This window comes from Zophobas morio, unplaced genomic scaffold, assembly GCF_036711695.1.
Source record: "Zophobas morio isolate AGI-343-1 ecotype UQ-CSIRO unplaced genomic scaffold, CSIRO_AGI_Zmor_V1 ptg000012l, whole genome shotgun sequence".
Taxonomy (NCBI): domain Eukaryota; kingdom Metazoa; phylum Arthropoda; class Insecta; order Coleoptera; family Tenebrionidae; genus Zophobas; species Zophobas morio.
This window is the reverse complement of record NW_026972117.1, coordinates 21,266,409-21,282,692: the sequence shown is the minus strand read 5'-3', so window position 1 is coordinate 21,282,692 and position 16,284 is coordinate 21,266,409. Positions and strand designations below refer to the sequence as shown.

General features: G+C 32.1%; 1 protein-coding gene across 3 annotated transcripts in view; it reads left to right on the top strand.

Annotated features, from left to right (window-relative positions):
• LOC135128016 (DENN domain-containing protein 1A) overlaps positions 1–16,284 on the top strand; it is a 120,528-nt gene that overhangs the window by 1,832 nt on the left and 102,412 nt on the right. For all 3 annotated transcript variants that reach the window (XM_064054801.1, XM_064054799.1, XM_064054802.1), the window contains exons 4-5: positions 15,552–15,687; positions 15,742–15,795. In XM_064054801.1, coding sequence (XP_063910871.1) covers positions 15,552–15,687; positions 15,742–15,795 — 190 coding nt within the window. The remainder of the gene's footprint in view (positions 1–15,551; positions 15,688–15,741; positions 15,796–16,284) is intronic.

Sequence of the window (16,284 nt, the reverse complement as noted above, 5' to 3'; positions counted from 1 at the left end):
TCATTTAAGGTGTTTTCTAACTTTCTTGTTTATGTTATTTAATATAAACTATTATCTATTACTATTATTATTTGTAAAAAGTCTACAATTTTCTGGGTTAAATTGTTATTAACTGATTGAGTAAGTTTTAGATATACTGTAAAAAAATATATAGAGATAAATGGTTTAGAATACTTAAAAAATATATTTGGCACGTGCTTGAAAAATAATAATCGATAGTATACCAAAAAATCAAAATAATTAGCAATTTAACGTTTGTGCAGACATTTTGACTGGCCGGCACTTTGTGATACACTTTCTTAAAAAGGAATTTCAAAAGTAACCACTACAATGAATTTGCATTGTTATTGTATTCATAAACAATAAAATTCCTCTCCATTTTAAAAAATGTTTATCACGTTTCCTTAAGCTTTTAATGCCATCTTAACTCTTTTGTACAATACATTTTTTGATTCAACTTAAATAATTTAACGGCAAAATTTGCATTATTCATCGTCATCATGCAAATATTTTAAGGTTGTCGTAAACATGACTAATGATAATAAATTATTTTGCGTTTATCCCCTCCAAACAATAAATGACGTCATTTCAAAATTTTGCTGACTAAATTCTAAAGGATAAAATAGTATGGGTTCACTTTTGCGGTTTATCAAGGTATTATTATTTTTTTAAATTTATACAAGTCGTCTCCAAAAAATTCATCAATGAACTGATTTATTCTGTTGACTAAAGCAAAAACGCTTACCTTATTTTTCTCAAATTTTGAGAAAATAATGAATATTGGTGGTACAAAATTATACTGTACCTTTCCAATTTGATATTTTTGTCAAACTGAAAGGTTTGTTGACGTCGTTACAAAATTGCGTTATAAATATTTGATTACGATTAAATTTTTAACACAGACTTTAAAGTACCACGTGACCGACTGTACGCCAATCAGACGAACTGCCCTCCAGAGTATGAAAAAATAAAGGCTTCGCGTTTCCGTCTGTCTGTCGTTCTGTGTCGATTTTCATTAGACTGATGATCCCCGAATCTATCGGATCTGATCATTTTGCGTAGTTATGGTCATCTAAATTTGATGAAATAGTGTGCTCGTAGTTTATGAATCCGCCTTGATTTTTATCACAATTGCTTAACAAACTTTTTTTGTGCAATATTTTCCATGTGGTTCATGTAGCCGATATCTCACTTTTGCATCAAATACTTCGTTATCGAATGGGACTGTAATTGATTCTCTCCGACTTGTACTCTGTCCCTTGTGGGTTCGGATACAATCCTTACTGAGTATTTTTTTTATTGTGTCGTGTATTATCTATATTTTTTGAAAAAAAATTGTCTGATTAACCTTAGTAAATAAATAATAATAATAATAATAAAATATTAGCCAAGTTTTGTTTTCAGAAATAAAATAAACGAAATAAATTTATAATAATTCCGTTCAAAATTTTCGGGGATGTTCTGAATTGTTGTACAAGCCAGATTACGACCTCTTGATTCGTCAATATTTTCAATGAGTGCTATATAAACTAGAGATATAAGGTAATCCCAGTGGAAAAAATTTGACAGATTTAATTTTAGAGACAACCACAATCAATTTATCACACCCTACCACTTTGGAGCTGTGCATTTTATGAAATATCTTGATACGAATTCCTCTTTATTTTCATGTGTGCTTATCCGAGATTTTTTGTTCGTCATGTATATATAAAAATTTTAATTTTGCAGTTGTGCTGCAGAGGCGATGAAGCTTCTGTCGAAATAACTTTGGACCATTTTTTTTTAATTTGGTTAGCTGCGCAATTTTGACATTTGTAGTTAGAACTAAATAATGTAGTAACAATTATTTGATGTTTTTTTTTTCACAAAACGATGATTTTTATGATGTTCAATCTGTTCAAAAATACTATAATATTCTTCGTTGTCGGTGTTCCGCATTTCTCTAGTATGTCTTCACACATAAAGAAAGTTAATAGGTGTCTATCTACCCTTTTTCTCGTATTGTTTAATATATTATTTACTATTATTTTTTTTAAACTTTATTGTATTTTTATTATGTCTTTGTATTTTTTTTAAATGTAGTGTCGCCCACAAGGATTTAATATGGCACGTATTTTTTATTACATTTTTCAACAAGAGAATGATTACAGGGTTATGATAAAGTAATGCACAAAATTCATAAAAATCGCAAAAACATGTCAAGCACTTTATTTTATTCTTCATCTTTTGACATAAATATGTCAAAAATTTTTACGTTAAATTTGTAAAAGTAATAACCTCATCAATAATTTTTTTAATGTCTGCATTATTTGATAAAGCTTATTTTTCTACATATGTAAATGTAGTTTGATGAGGTTGTGTAACAAAAAATTGAGAAAATTAATAAACAAAATAAATTGTTCAAACTGTTCCTCATTCACTATCTGACGCAAACCCAGACGATGGTAGACCTACGGAATTTTCACTACTCTGGGGATTTATACGAGTTATTTCAAAATTCAATTCGAAATTATCGGGTCTCTTCATGTAAACACGACCTTTTAAATGTGCTCAAAAAAAATCAAGGGGTGTCAGATCCGGAGACCTAGGTGGCCATTTTATTGGTTCACGCCTTCCAGAATTTTCAATACTCTGAGGACTTATACGAGTGACTTCATGACGAATTCGTGCTTTCAGGTCGTCTAAATCCTCGAGTCTGTTCATGTAAACGCGACTTTTTAAATGTCCCCATAAAAAAATCAAGGGGTGTCAGATCCGGAGAACTAGGTGGCCATTCTATTGGACCACGTCTTCTATTTTTTATTATTTGACTAGGTTCATCAAGAAGTATGAGCTGTTCCAATTTTAATATTTAATTTCTTTTTTTTTTGCTTATTATCGCTTATCACCTTAAATTTTAGTAAAAAATGCAAAACAATCATCTGTATTCATGACTCCAATAAATTAACTTTCACTATTTAAACAGAAACAGTATAATGATAGTATGGTGATTTTTCCATTTGTTTATCAGAGAATTGTGTTTTATCTCGTTGTCTCACTTATTATGTCAATAACGCTGCCTCCTAAGTACCTATATACAACGCAATAATTAGTTATCAGCACCATCGAGAAATTTTCTGAGGCACATTAATAAATTCTTATCATAAAATAAATAATTATTTTGATTAAAAAAAATGCTTTATATATTTCGCCAAGTCAAGTGGTTCTAGTTCTCATACTTTGGGTAATCGCTTCAAATTTATAAAGCGTATAAAGTTACTGATTTTGTATCTCGATTTAATCTCAAACTCCAGTATTAATTCGTGAGACAGCAAAAAATGTAGGTGCAGATTTCCTCACATCTGATTAATGTGATTGTCGTTAGTACTACATGCAAGAAGCGGACCTCTTTTCAGTAAAACAAGAAATTCCGGAAGCAAACGTGCTTCGGAATAATTTATAATGGCAGCAATTAGTCTTGTAAGCAGACTACTTTGTGGCAGGTGTTCAATGTGCTTTGAATACAAAATGAAAATTCAAATGAGATGTCTGGCAGAAGTCGACCAGATTGACCACATTCATATGTGTCTTAGAAACCTGAAGTTGAAATTAGTGTTAAAAGACATGTTTTCGTTCTTTGTTTTAATTTATTAGTGTGAGGTGGTTTGCTGTTTGAGTGACGGTGTTGTTAATTCGGTTAAGTTAAAATAAAGGAAAATTTTTAAAAATGTCAGTTTAGGGTAAGAGGTCGGGAAAAGCTCTACTAATTGAAGAAAGAAGAGTATGGTGTGTTTCTAATGCTGGTTTCTGATTTCTCTGTACGCATTTTTTAAGTGTTGTTAATGATACTATTGTCATTTTATTACAAGTTGAACAAATACTTATGTTTCACACGTGAAAATGAAGGAAAGTTGATTAGTTGCTGGGAGATAATGTGGCTCTATTTTCATGTAGCCTGTAATTATATTCTTTGTAGGAGAAGAACATCATAATGGCCATGGGAGTTTTATAAAGAAAAAACCGATCAAGAAAAAGGTTTTTCAGAGGTGTTTGTTTCACTTCCATAAAACTTAGTGTGTGGAACACAATTTAAGTGTAACTGCAGTAAGTAGGGCAAATATTAAATTTTAAAACAAAATATAAGCTAGTAAAAATATGATTTCCAAAAATCTGATTTTTTGAACCTTACTTATAAGAGTGAGGGTAAAAACTAAAAATTTTTGAAAAAAAAAAGTTAGCATTTGTAAATGATTGTTTTATTGATTATGCATCAGAGGTGAGATAAGTTGCGTTTAAATAACTCTAGAGCAATAATTTTTCTGTCTGTTACATTTGATTTGGTTTGCCAATTTCTCGTGGGGAAGATTGCCAATAATGGTGCGATTGTGTTTTTATTAAAGATCTATGAACATTTAACCTCTTAAATGCAGTCAAAATAAAGGTCAAGTTGGTTTTTATTGTAAGTTTTGTGCCAAAGTGTCTCAATTGTCTGTGAACGTTGAATTTTTTTTTAATTTAATAATGTATTTAAAACGAAGAAAATAAACTTGTGGACTTTTTTACAGAGAGAGAGTTCTTTGGTTTTGTAAAATTGTGTTTAATACAAACAACTTTGATTCGATGTACGATCAAATGTTGTTTTCTTTGCTACCACATGCTTAGAGATTTATAATATTGTTACGTTGAACGGGTGAATAAAATCCGCGTGGATTAAAACTCAAGAATGTATTTCTTAATAACTCGGATTTACACTACTAACTATTACAGCGCGATTATGTACAAAAATAATTCCGGCGCAACTTCTCTTGACTCAACTAGCTGAATAATAATCGTTCCCGAAGGTGCCCTCTATTTAAACCCATACTTCTGCGATGGAGGTCTGGATATGTGGTACTGTACTTCATAGGCGAGGGAAGATCTATTCAATTTAACTTAGACCAATGTTTTTTGGAGGAAAGAAGTGATTTTATGAATTCCGTTAAATTAAAAATCTCCCGCCGCCCCTGCACCTGTGAGACAAATTTCACACAAGTGCAGACTATAATAAAATATATGCAAAGCAGATAATAATCAACGGGAAAAATGTCGTTTCAGTAATAATAACATGCCTAACTTCGAGTGTTTATGTTTATACTTCCAAAAACTCGATGATTAACACGTTTCGATACTAAACATCAGGGGCCACAAGCATTTGTGTTAAAAGAAAACGAAGTTTGACTGTATCCTTAAGACAATGGAGGGGCCTGAATAATTAAGTTACATTGGAGCAAAACGCTCCGAATTTTATTTTGTGTGAGGGGCTGTTATTACGATAATTATTGTTTTATTATTAAACGTAGATCGGCGCAACATTACTGTATACAATAAACCTCCAGATAGACGGCAGACAAACGGACAGACGGAAACCAGAGACCTATTTTTTCATACTCTTGCGATCATGAAACGTCGAGAAAATATTAAAGTAGCCAGTCGCCTCATGAATTCGATTACATTACTTTCTTAGAATTCGCTCGGAAAGTAAAAAGTACATTTTTACAGATTTTGTAAATAAAATACGGACAAATTTTCGTGAGATCCAAATTTTTGAGATTCCATAGTTTGTAAAGATGGTTGATTAAATTTTAATCATTTCAGTTTTTTTTGTTAATTTCTAAGAAATATTCTTAGTAATTATCAATAATAAACATAGTAAGCGATATTGTGTTTCAGTTTACGCTTCTGAATAATGAGGTATGATGTATCCCATACGTCTTATGTATGATTAATTAATATGTATTTATTAATCAGGGGTGGCTAGTGCCAGGGGATACAAAGGCACGTCTCCCTCCCCCAAAAATTACAACATCTACTAACTCACTGAACAAAATAGTAATTTTCAATATTTAAAAAAATTGTTAAATTTTGTGTCTTAAATATCAAAACTAATTTTTTTATCTCGCTTTATTTGTATCAAATGTATCAAAACTAACATCTAAAGATATTGTGTGTTGTTTATATGGTCGGTGGCGTCTCGATAAAAGCGGAGACTAAATCGTGACTCATTTAGATTTTTTTATTTACTTATTTACACCGTTGCCATGGAAACCGCGCCTCTAGTCGCTGTATTTTGCTGGAATCCGGTCACATTTGAGAGCCACCCCTGATTTATTAATAAACAAAGTGTTCATGGCAAAACGAGAGATTTTCATAGATATTTTAATAGACATCACAAGTGTGATAAATTCTTGTGGATGTGCGATTGTGAAAAAAATAATAAATTCTTTCGTTTTGTGTGTCTCCTCAGGAATGACTAATGAGTTAAAACCAAAGGTATCTGCACATTTTTTTTTTTACTTTTATTGAACGTATTTTTGTATTTATTTCCGTCACATAATTTCTTCTATTAATCGGTAATAACAGTGATAAGAGAGATTTGTTTTTGATAAAATTTTCGTCTTGTAAGATTACCGTCAATTTGAAATGCAACGTTCAAACACAAACTTTCAAAAATCCGTGGTTGTCTACTTTCGGTGTATTTATGGTGATGACTTGCTTCGCAACATGCAACAAATAGTTAAATTGAAATTATCAAAGATACAATCTTATCATGTACGTATCGCAAAATCTATTACAATAACGATGATAATAGTACAACAGTTTATTTAATAAATTGCAGTTGGTTATAATACGCCATAATTGGAAAAACATGTACCCTACACACATAGATGTAAAAAAAGTAAAACAAAAAGAGAACAATATACTACAATCACTACTATTTGAAAAAAATTATTAATTATTATTAGAAGAGTCGTGACTTCTCTTCCTTGAAATAAAAGATCTACTAGAGTTTCATCATTAGAACGCAATCCTGCTGTCATATTTAAAGAATCAGGTGGTGGTTTTTGTGTATGTGAATTTTAGTTATAATATTTAGTACTTACATTCTATAAATAAGATGTGAATGGAAGCTGGCGAAATATTTCATCCGAAGCCCTTTGAGTTCAACAACTTTTTGAAACCGTCACAACGCAAAGCTGAATAGAAAATTCCTACAGAGAGAACCTGTATGGATTTTTATTATACATGGCGCGAAAAATATGAAACAAATTTTATTAAAAAAATTAGTTAGTGCAATCAGAAACGTTTTTACAGGGGTTAAAATCTAGAGATAGTAAGTATTGTTTCCTGCTTGTTATAAATTAATAACAAATAATCCCTGATATTACTGAATGGATGACTCAGAAATTTTAAGCGTAGGATAATTGCATTGTGAAGATAACAAAACCCCAATTAAAATTATCTAAGTCCCAAAAAAAATAGTGACGTTATTTCAGACCTGCATAGCGATAAGCATTCTCACCTGTGAGTTAATAAACTATTTCGGTTTTTGACTTCATACATGGGGCTTGTTAAAAAAAAGTTTGTATAGGCAAGTTCAACAACTACATAAAGGAGATATTTTTGACATAATAAATGATTTTGAGATGACGTTATCAAATTTTTGGAGGGGTTACACAGATAAATTTTGATTAACGTTGTATTATGCTTACGATAACCTTAAAACGTTTGCAAGAATTCAGACCATTCCGTTTTGAAGTCCATAATTTGTTCTACAATTTCGTTTTTGTGGATGTCGAAGTTAAAAAAACATGGACGGATTCATAAGCCACAGGTATTGATATTTTATAGAATTTAGATAGGATTTACTTTGCAAAATTTTGGGATGAAGTCATCATATTTTTGGTGGGGATGATCAGACAAATTTTGGTTAGCGTTTTACCATTTGAACGATACTCCTAAAATACATCTAAAATTACAATAATCAGTTTTAGTTTCGGAAATTATTTGTCTAATGAAAACACCTACAAAGGACAGGTGGACGACAGATAGCTGAAAACGGGAGACCCACTTTTTCATTGTCTTGATATTATGAAACGTTGAGAAACCATTAAATTAGCCGTTTACGGCCACCTAACAATACTTTTCTAGAAAGAAGAAGCGAAATTTGTTAGATTATAGTTCAAGGGCGAGGGAACTTCTATCGACCAGTTTTTCACATAATTTTTGAATAAATCATGTTTCTTTATGCTTTTTATAGTGTTTTATAGTTACACAAATTTTATAAACAATCAGCTTCTGTATACTAAATTTCTCGAAAAGAGATTTAATACGTTTTTTGAATTATTATTGCCTCGTGGTACGCTTAAAGGCTTTATTTGTACAAGAAGAGAAGAGAACATAAAACGACAATAATCCATAAATGTTTACATGAAATATTAATGACCACGTTCGTACTTTCAGTTGTGAGCTTTAGGACATTCTTTAATAAATACTGTAAACGAATTACAACCCATAAAATTAATTATTTTCTTGTTTATTGGAATACCTAGTCATGCTATTGCCATTAGTGACAACACTGATTAAAAACAAATATTTTTATACCAAACAATAGTCCAATACGTTGGAAACTCTTCGTGACCCATCTCTATAAGCGTTTCTGTTTGTATAAAAAAGTAATTTCTACTTGCTTCCTGTGTCTGATCAATACACCGAAGCATGTACCTAGTTTAAAGCCTTGTACCATCGCGATCATGAGTTGGTCATATCTCTAAAACATTTTCATGTCTCTTCCTACCTTATATCCTTTTCATTTAACGAATAATAACCCAGTGTAAAAGAGTAGCGAAGCGTACACTAATGGAGCTCCGCGTTATGTCAAAATTTCGCAGCGAGCTGAAAGTGTAACAGTTAAATTGTAATTCATACCGTGCAAAAAAAGCCAGAAAGTGAATATGAAAGTTAGGCGAATAAAAACGGATGTTTAAAGAGGAGACACAGAGCACATTTTAAATTAGATCCAGGTTAAGCGAATAAAAAAGCACGTACGTAGTAAATTTTTAACGGCGGCCACTGTCAGAGGAGAAAATAAAATATTTGCGCTTTTAGCTGCAAAAATCACGCATCCCTTTTCTTCCTGAAAGTTGTGTAATGTTGTTATTATGACGCAAGTGTCAAAAGTTCCGCTAAACGGTAACCGCAAAGGGTACCGTTAATGAAGTAAACATGTCGACTGTTCAAACCGAAACGCAAGTCAAGAATTAAACTACAAAGAGACGTTCGAGCAAATCCCGGTCGATACGACAAAGCCGAACAAACACGTTGTGTTCGGAACACTATCTAAACAACTTCTCAAGTTCTCATATTTACCGAGTTGAAAAAGCATGTTGAACAGACAACATTGTTACCATATAATTATTGCTGTTTACACATCCACATTCACTCAATGAGCATGTCTTTATGTGTGCCGCCAGGGGCGGAACAACTTGAATTTTTTTTAAGTGTGTAAGTAGTTGTGGCGATTCACCTCTCTTAGCTACTCGAGAAAAATGTCTAGTGAAGTGTATGACGCTACAACTTCACAGTGGATACCGGGAGCTAGTCGGACAGACTGAGAGTTTAAAAACATAAAAATTTTTATTATGTCTCTGAAGAGCTAACGAAGAAATTAGCACCTCGGTTCTAATATTTTTTTCAAACATGAATAAATTTGTGTTACAGGAATACAGACATGAAAGCTGTCGCTAATAAATGGCATGATCTTCCAAGAACTATTCCTCAAGAGGATTGTTTCATTAATAATTATTTATAAACGAATTTGCTAGTGTAGTCCCTTTCAGAGAAAATTGTAACAAAAATGGCGAGTTCAGAAAATTAGTCGAAATTCTTCCAAAACTTATAAAATTTAATTTTGCGAATTTGTTTTTTTTTTAGGATAATCCATATATGTTAAAATAAAGATGTGCGTGGACTTAAAATTAATTAATTTTTTTGAGTTACCCTGTATAAGTAATTCTAAAAAATATGAATGATGAATGATTTGAATAATAGGGAAAATTTTTAAGTGACGTCATCAATATTCGGGAGGGATAAGCGGCTAAATTTTGATTAATAATTTACAATGCGTACGACGCTTGCAAGATTTCAGAGCGACAAGTTGTGGAGTTTCAAAGTTAAATTGCAAAACGTTGTTACACAATTTTTATTTATTAATTATTCTAAATTTTGGAGGTGACATCATGATGGCGATGATTAGCTAACAGTCCGTCCAGTAGTTTCGGAGATTAGCTCTCTAATAAAAATCGACACAGATGACAGACAGACGGAAACTTTTTTCGTATGCTAGGGGTCGAGAAAACATTAAAGTGGCAAGTTGCCTCATGGACTCGATTACTGTAATAGTGTGGATATGTTGCAACGAGTCACTCGCTCCACGAGCTTTAGTTATAAGGTCTGGTCAACAAAAATCCTGTTATAGTTGGTGTTGGATGATTAATTATCTTTCTCATCTCCTATTGTGCGTTTAATTTTAACACTTCAGTATTTTATCTTCGATTTTGATAGTTTCATTTTTAGGATTCCATTCCTTATTAATAGATATGTTGATGTTTTGTTTTTGACACAGTCTGATGGAACTCATTTAGGGTCACGGTTTAAAGTTATTTTCAAATGTACAGGCTGTTTATTTGAAAGTTATACTGTGTAGCAGTTTGTTTATAACATATTCAGATTCTTTGTTGAAAAAGGAAAATAATTACATCGAACACGAAGGTTTTGAATTTCTTTGTAAAAAATGTCATATTTAAAAAGTCACAACTCCACCATTTTTAAAGATGGAGGTCGGGAATTTTCCTCTTAACTTTTTAGTTACCATGTGTTCACAAACATAAAAATTTAAGGAGTATTTTAAGTTATTTACTAATAGGTGCGGTCTTTCCATTTCTAAATTATTAATTTTTGCAAATTTTTCAACACCTTGTATTTCTGACCTACCGATTTTCTAAATAAGTTTTCTATTATGATGCCAAATTTGTTAAAATTTATTGTAACAGCTTTTTTGAAATTATTGTTAGGATAAACCTCAATATTCCTGGCACTAATGGAAATATAAATTCAAAAATATAACAAAATACAGGGTGTATCATTTTAAATATATGAAAGAAACCGACAGTTTGCATTTTTAATCACCATTTTTAAATATTTCGAATCTTGTTCAATTTTTACTTCCTGAACTAAACTAAAACTAAACTAATCTAGGGAAGTATTGTAATACTCCACTCCGTTCGGTGAACGGCTAATTTCATGTTCTCTCGACGTTTCATGTTTCGCAGAGTATGAAAAAGGGATCTTCCATTTCCACCTATCTATTTTATTTATTTATTTATTTATTTATTTATTTATTTATTTATTTATTTTATTTTCTGTCTTCTATCTGTCTCTGTGTCGATATTTATTAGATAGATAATAATCTGCGTAATTACTGCATTGATTTTTATCAAATTGTATGTGATTTAAAAATGTGTAGACGGTAACCGCTAATCAAAATTTGTACAGTCATCCCTACCATGTGACGACGTCATCTCAAAATTTTGCATGGTAAATGTTATTTAAATTTCATAAAACAACATATCTATGTATATATACTTTTATACTTCTGGTTTAAAATCCGCTATTTTTATCCTAGGCGTCGAGATTTTTTCTTCCCGGGTGCAAGCGAAGATCTTGTAATAGTATCCATGAGGCGAATGGCTACTTTCATGTTTTCTCGACGTTTGGTGTTTCATGACGCTCAGATTACGATAAAATTAAGGCTCCCATTTCCGATTCTATGTCGTCTGTGTCAGTTTTAATTAGACAAGATAATCTGCTAAACCACTGGACTGATTACACTGGGCAACAGTCATTTTGTGCCGGAAGTGTAAATAATCAAATCTTACTAATTTACGTATACTCAATACAAAATTGATAATAGAAAGTCTCCTTTGGTTATAGTTTTTCAATAACATACACACATATTTTCACAAAATGTTTAATTGCTACGGTCTTTTTAATAAATCCAGTTACCATAGTAAACAAATAACTGACATCAACTGTCAAAGAAACTTTCTAGAAAAGTTGCCATTCTTATAAAACAAATTAGTTTTAAATTTTGTGTTAGTTTAAAAGTATATATAGGGCATTTTTGTATAAAAAAAATGCCGCGAAATTGTAAAAATAGTAGTGACAGTTTTTGCCACATTTGCGGTGAAGGTATATTTATAGGTCCTCAAATTAGAGAACTCATCAAAGATAAAGATTTTGAGAACATCATTACTGGCAACGAAAAAACTGCATGGACTGCCTTTAAAGAAGTTGCAACGAATTTTCTTGGAAACCACCGAGCCGAGAATTATAAAGACATAGTGCAAAATTTGTTAACTGCATATAAAAATCTAGGTTGCAATATGTCTTTAAAAGTTCATTTTCTACATTCGCCCCTAGATTTCACAATTAAAGAGCAAGATGTGAAGTATAAGCGCCAAAGTCGAAAAAGAAAAATTACATAAATGTTAAAAAACGTTAAATTTTTATATACTTATATTATTCAATAAACATTTTTATTTTTCAAAAACTATTACCAATTGTGCATTTTTATTACCATAGACGTGTTTAGCAACCCCATATTAAGTAAAAATTATTGCAATTATGCATGGCACAATTTTTTTTTTAATATTGTTGCCCAGTGTTATTGTCGAATTTTATATGAGATGTAGGAATATCGTGAGGTGGTAAAACGCTAATCAAAAAAATTATGTGAACTAAATATTTTTTCCTAGCAACTCCTATCTACATTTTAGAAAATAACATAGTTCTCTACTTACGGGTTATGAATCCGCCTTGATTTTTATCACAATTTCTTTACAAATATTTTTGTGTAATACATATTTCGTCATGAGTATTACATACCTAATATTTGGGTTACGCGTAATGAATTCCGGCTGGACATCTGGATTTTTCTGCTCCTTGGCGAACTTAAACTCTACTTACAATGGTGTAGATCCCATCCTCGTCGAACCATTTTTTTCAATACATTGAATTTGTGTGAATGACTTCAGGTGCGAGTGAAGTTTTATCTAAATAACTTGACGAATTTTTACTTCCCGAGCGTAAGCAAAGGAAGTATTGTAAGCGAGTCCGTCGGCCGACATTCTACTTTTGCATTTTCTCGACCTATGATGACCCCTGGAGGACGAAGAAATAGGACTTCCGTTTCCGTCTGTCTGCCGTCCCGGATTTTTATTGGACAGATAATCTCTGAAAGTACTGGGCCGATTGTTGTCAAAAAATTTGTCTAATCATCCTCACCACTAATGTGATGACGTCACTTCAAAATTGTACATAGTAATTGGGTTCTAAATTGTATCAAATAACATAGTCTTACACCTGTACTTTATGACTCCGAATTGAGATTTTACCCGAAACATCCAGATTTTTGGGAAAAAATCCAAATTAGGAAACAACATTTTGACTTTTAATTTGGAATCTACAAAAATATATTTGCTTATCTCCTCCAAAAAATCGATGACGTCAGCTCAAAAATTTGCCAAATAAACATCCTATCTAAAATGTACAAAATATGATGAGTTTGTACTTATCATTCCATTAATATTTTTTGGATTTGCATACCCAGGGTGACTCAAAAAAATTATCATTGTATTTCAGGTGGGAGGGAAGTTCTGTCGAAACAACTTTCGACCAATTTTTTAAATTTTATATTAACAGTTACGCTATATTTTCTAAATTCTGACGCCGTACTTTTTATTGTAGAGATTATAAATTTTGAAGGCCGTACTTTTAATTTGGAACTGCTTTTCCACGGCGACTAAAAAATTTCATGAATCAATCAATTTATTGTATTCATTAAAATAAGAACGGTTCACCCCATTTTTTCGAAAACTTGAGAATAGGGACTGCTATTATCAGTACATATTATACTGCACCTATTCCAATTGATACACGTGTCGTTGCTAAAAGGTTGATGACGTCATAACAAAATTAAAAATTAGTTACTGTAAACCAGCTGTAAGTTTTCTTAATTAAGATACAAAAAACGCAAATTGAGTGCTTTTTAAAATCTCGTAATAAAAAAATCTTCAGTTTCCGAATAAACGAGAAGTGTTTCAGTTTTCATAATTTAGGTAATTCGGTCTGTAGAAGCTTTCATAATATAAGCTTCCCTTTGATCGTTTAAATAGTAAGTGGTTTATTTTAAATATTTATGAATTTAATATTTCACAGAAAACGTCAGGGAGGTTTATCAATTAGTAGTCAGTGGCGACGAATTTATTCAATTGTGCCTCTTGTTTCCTTAATCTCAGGATGTCGAATTACCAGAGAATGGTAGCTTGTATAAGTTTGAGTAGCTATAATCGCTCTGAAAGTGCGATTGTGCAATCTTAACATAAGGTTCTCTAATTTGACTTACCATGTAAATGGCATCAAAATTTTTATTCATGAATAATATTACATTCAAACGTAAGCGTCAGTGATCACGTGAAATGTGGGTGTTCAACCCTGCAGTTGACTGCGCCAGTTTTATACTCTACAATTCTCATTTGCTTTGATCAGTGGCCAGACACGCATTTATGCCCAGAAAACCATAAATATTAACATAACAGCATTTTGAAACGTATTACAGATATGTATGTAAATTAGCTATAAAATTTTAGGACGACAAATCGTTTCAGTAGTGTGCATCAAGTTTTCAGACGAACTGAACTGCATTGATCAATAAAAAACTGATTACGTGCTAGTCATAAAACCACAGTAAGAACACTTTGTTTGTCTATTAATAAAATTTTACAACCTACAACGGATGCCTGTTTCATAGAACTATAAATTAGAGAACCTGGATCGAAGTTTAACAGTAGCCTACGGCTGAACATTACAGTGGAATTAATTTTTTTTCTTTTGTATTCTTATATTCATCGTCGTTCATACAATTATTCACTTAAAAAAATATGAGAGGAGATAAAACCTAATTCCAATTTATTAATTTCTGGCTAACAACTATTTTCCTGAATACAACCCTGAAATGCAATATGCAGTACTACTTGTCATTATTTTACATTTAAGAAAACTGCTAAAATAGCATTAAAATATGTAAATTGTTTTTCACGAATGTGGAAAATGTTTTTGGTGGAGCGTGAAGAATGTCGTCGCATGCCAGCTTAAAACAAAAAAAAAACACGAATAAAACGTGACATACTATTAGCGAGTTTCTTTTCAGCTTAAAGACTTTGAAATTTATGAAAACACAAGGCTTGACCGAATTCTTCGCACACAATTTAAACTACATACAAAATTTGTCATTTATGTACAGACTTCTAAAATTCAATTTCGGATTTGCCTCCGTACTTTGACCAGAAGTTGAATCTTTCCATTTTTGAACCCCCTCTTCTCGAATTTCGTTTTCCCTTGTCTCTGTTTCGTTTTCCATGTTTGGTTAAAATACACAGATAGGCAAAAATTACAGCCATCGTTTGTGTAAGTAAAACTGATAAACTTCGGGACCCGCTATAACAATTTACCCCGGGTCGGTTGACACAGCCGGTCCGACCCTGCGCACCGCTCCACCACAATGAATTATTTTAAATAAATTACGCCGAATGAGTTGCAAAGGACCAAAGACCCTGCCGTATTATAGGGAAAACTGTCAACGCCTGATTATCTCCCCACAGTCCATCAGTCCGGAAACTATGAATTATTTCCGGCAGATTTTTAGATAACATAGCAGTATTAATGACCAGTCCACGATCGGAAGACTTGAGCGAGTTCTTATCAGCGGTGTACACCACGAAGATAGCGGATCCTAGTAAATTTTTCACCGTTCCTTTTAATAGAGGAGAAAGTGTAAGTTCCATGTGCTGTAAATGCTTGCTTATTATTTTTGTTTCGGTTTTGCAGACTTTTTCGGTCGAGGTTCCCAAACCGTTCCAGCTGCCGAGCATACCGGAAAACGTAAGTACATGAATTGTTAAGCAATCTCGTGCCGAGATGTTTTTCAAATGGAGGGATTAGATTTTAAAATTTGAAAGGGGAGATGAGGTGCAATTTTTCCTGTAAACAAAGTAATGGGTGGGAAGTGAAAAAAAGTAGATTGTACAGCTGGCATGGATTTATAAATCGCAATTCAAGCGAGTGGGAAAGAGCATTCCACAGTTGTTCTACGGCTGCTTCAGTTACGTTTTTTCTATACACATACAACGAACACTTTTTTAAATAGTCGTAGGAAATGGCGTATTGTACAACTTATTGTATTTCACTCACGTCGTGCATTTAAACGTGCATAAAGTGAACAGTTTTCTAAATATTTACGACATCAAAAAAATGCGGACGTTGTTTACACCGTACTTCCACAAACCGAGAGTGGTTGTATTAAAGGGGTTGATATAAATAATTTCACATATTTTCCCTTAATTAATGAATCGTATAATGCGAAAACACGGG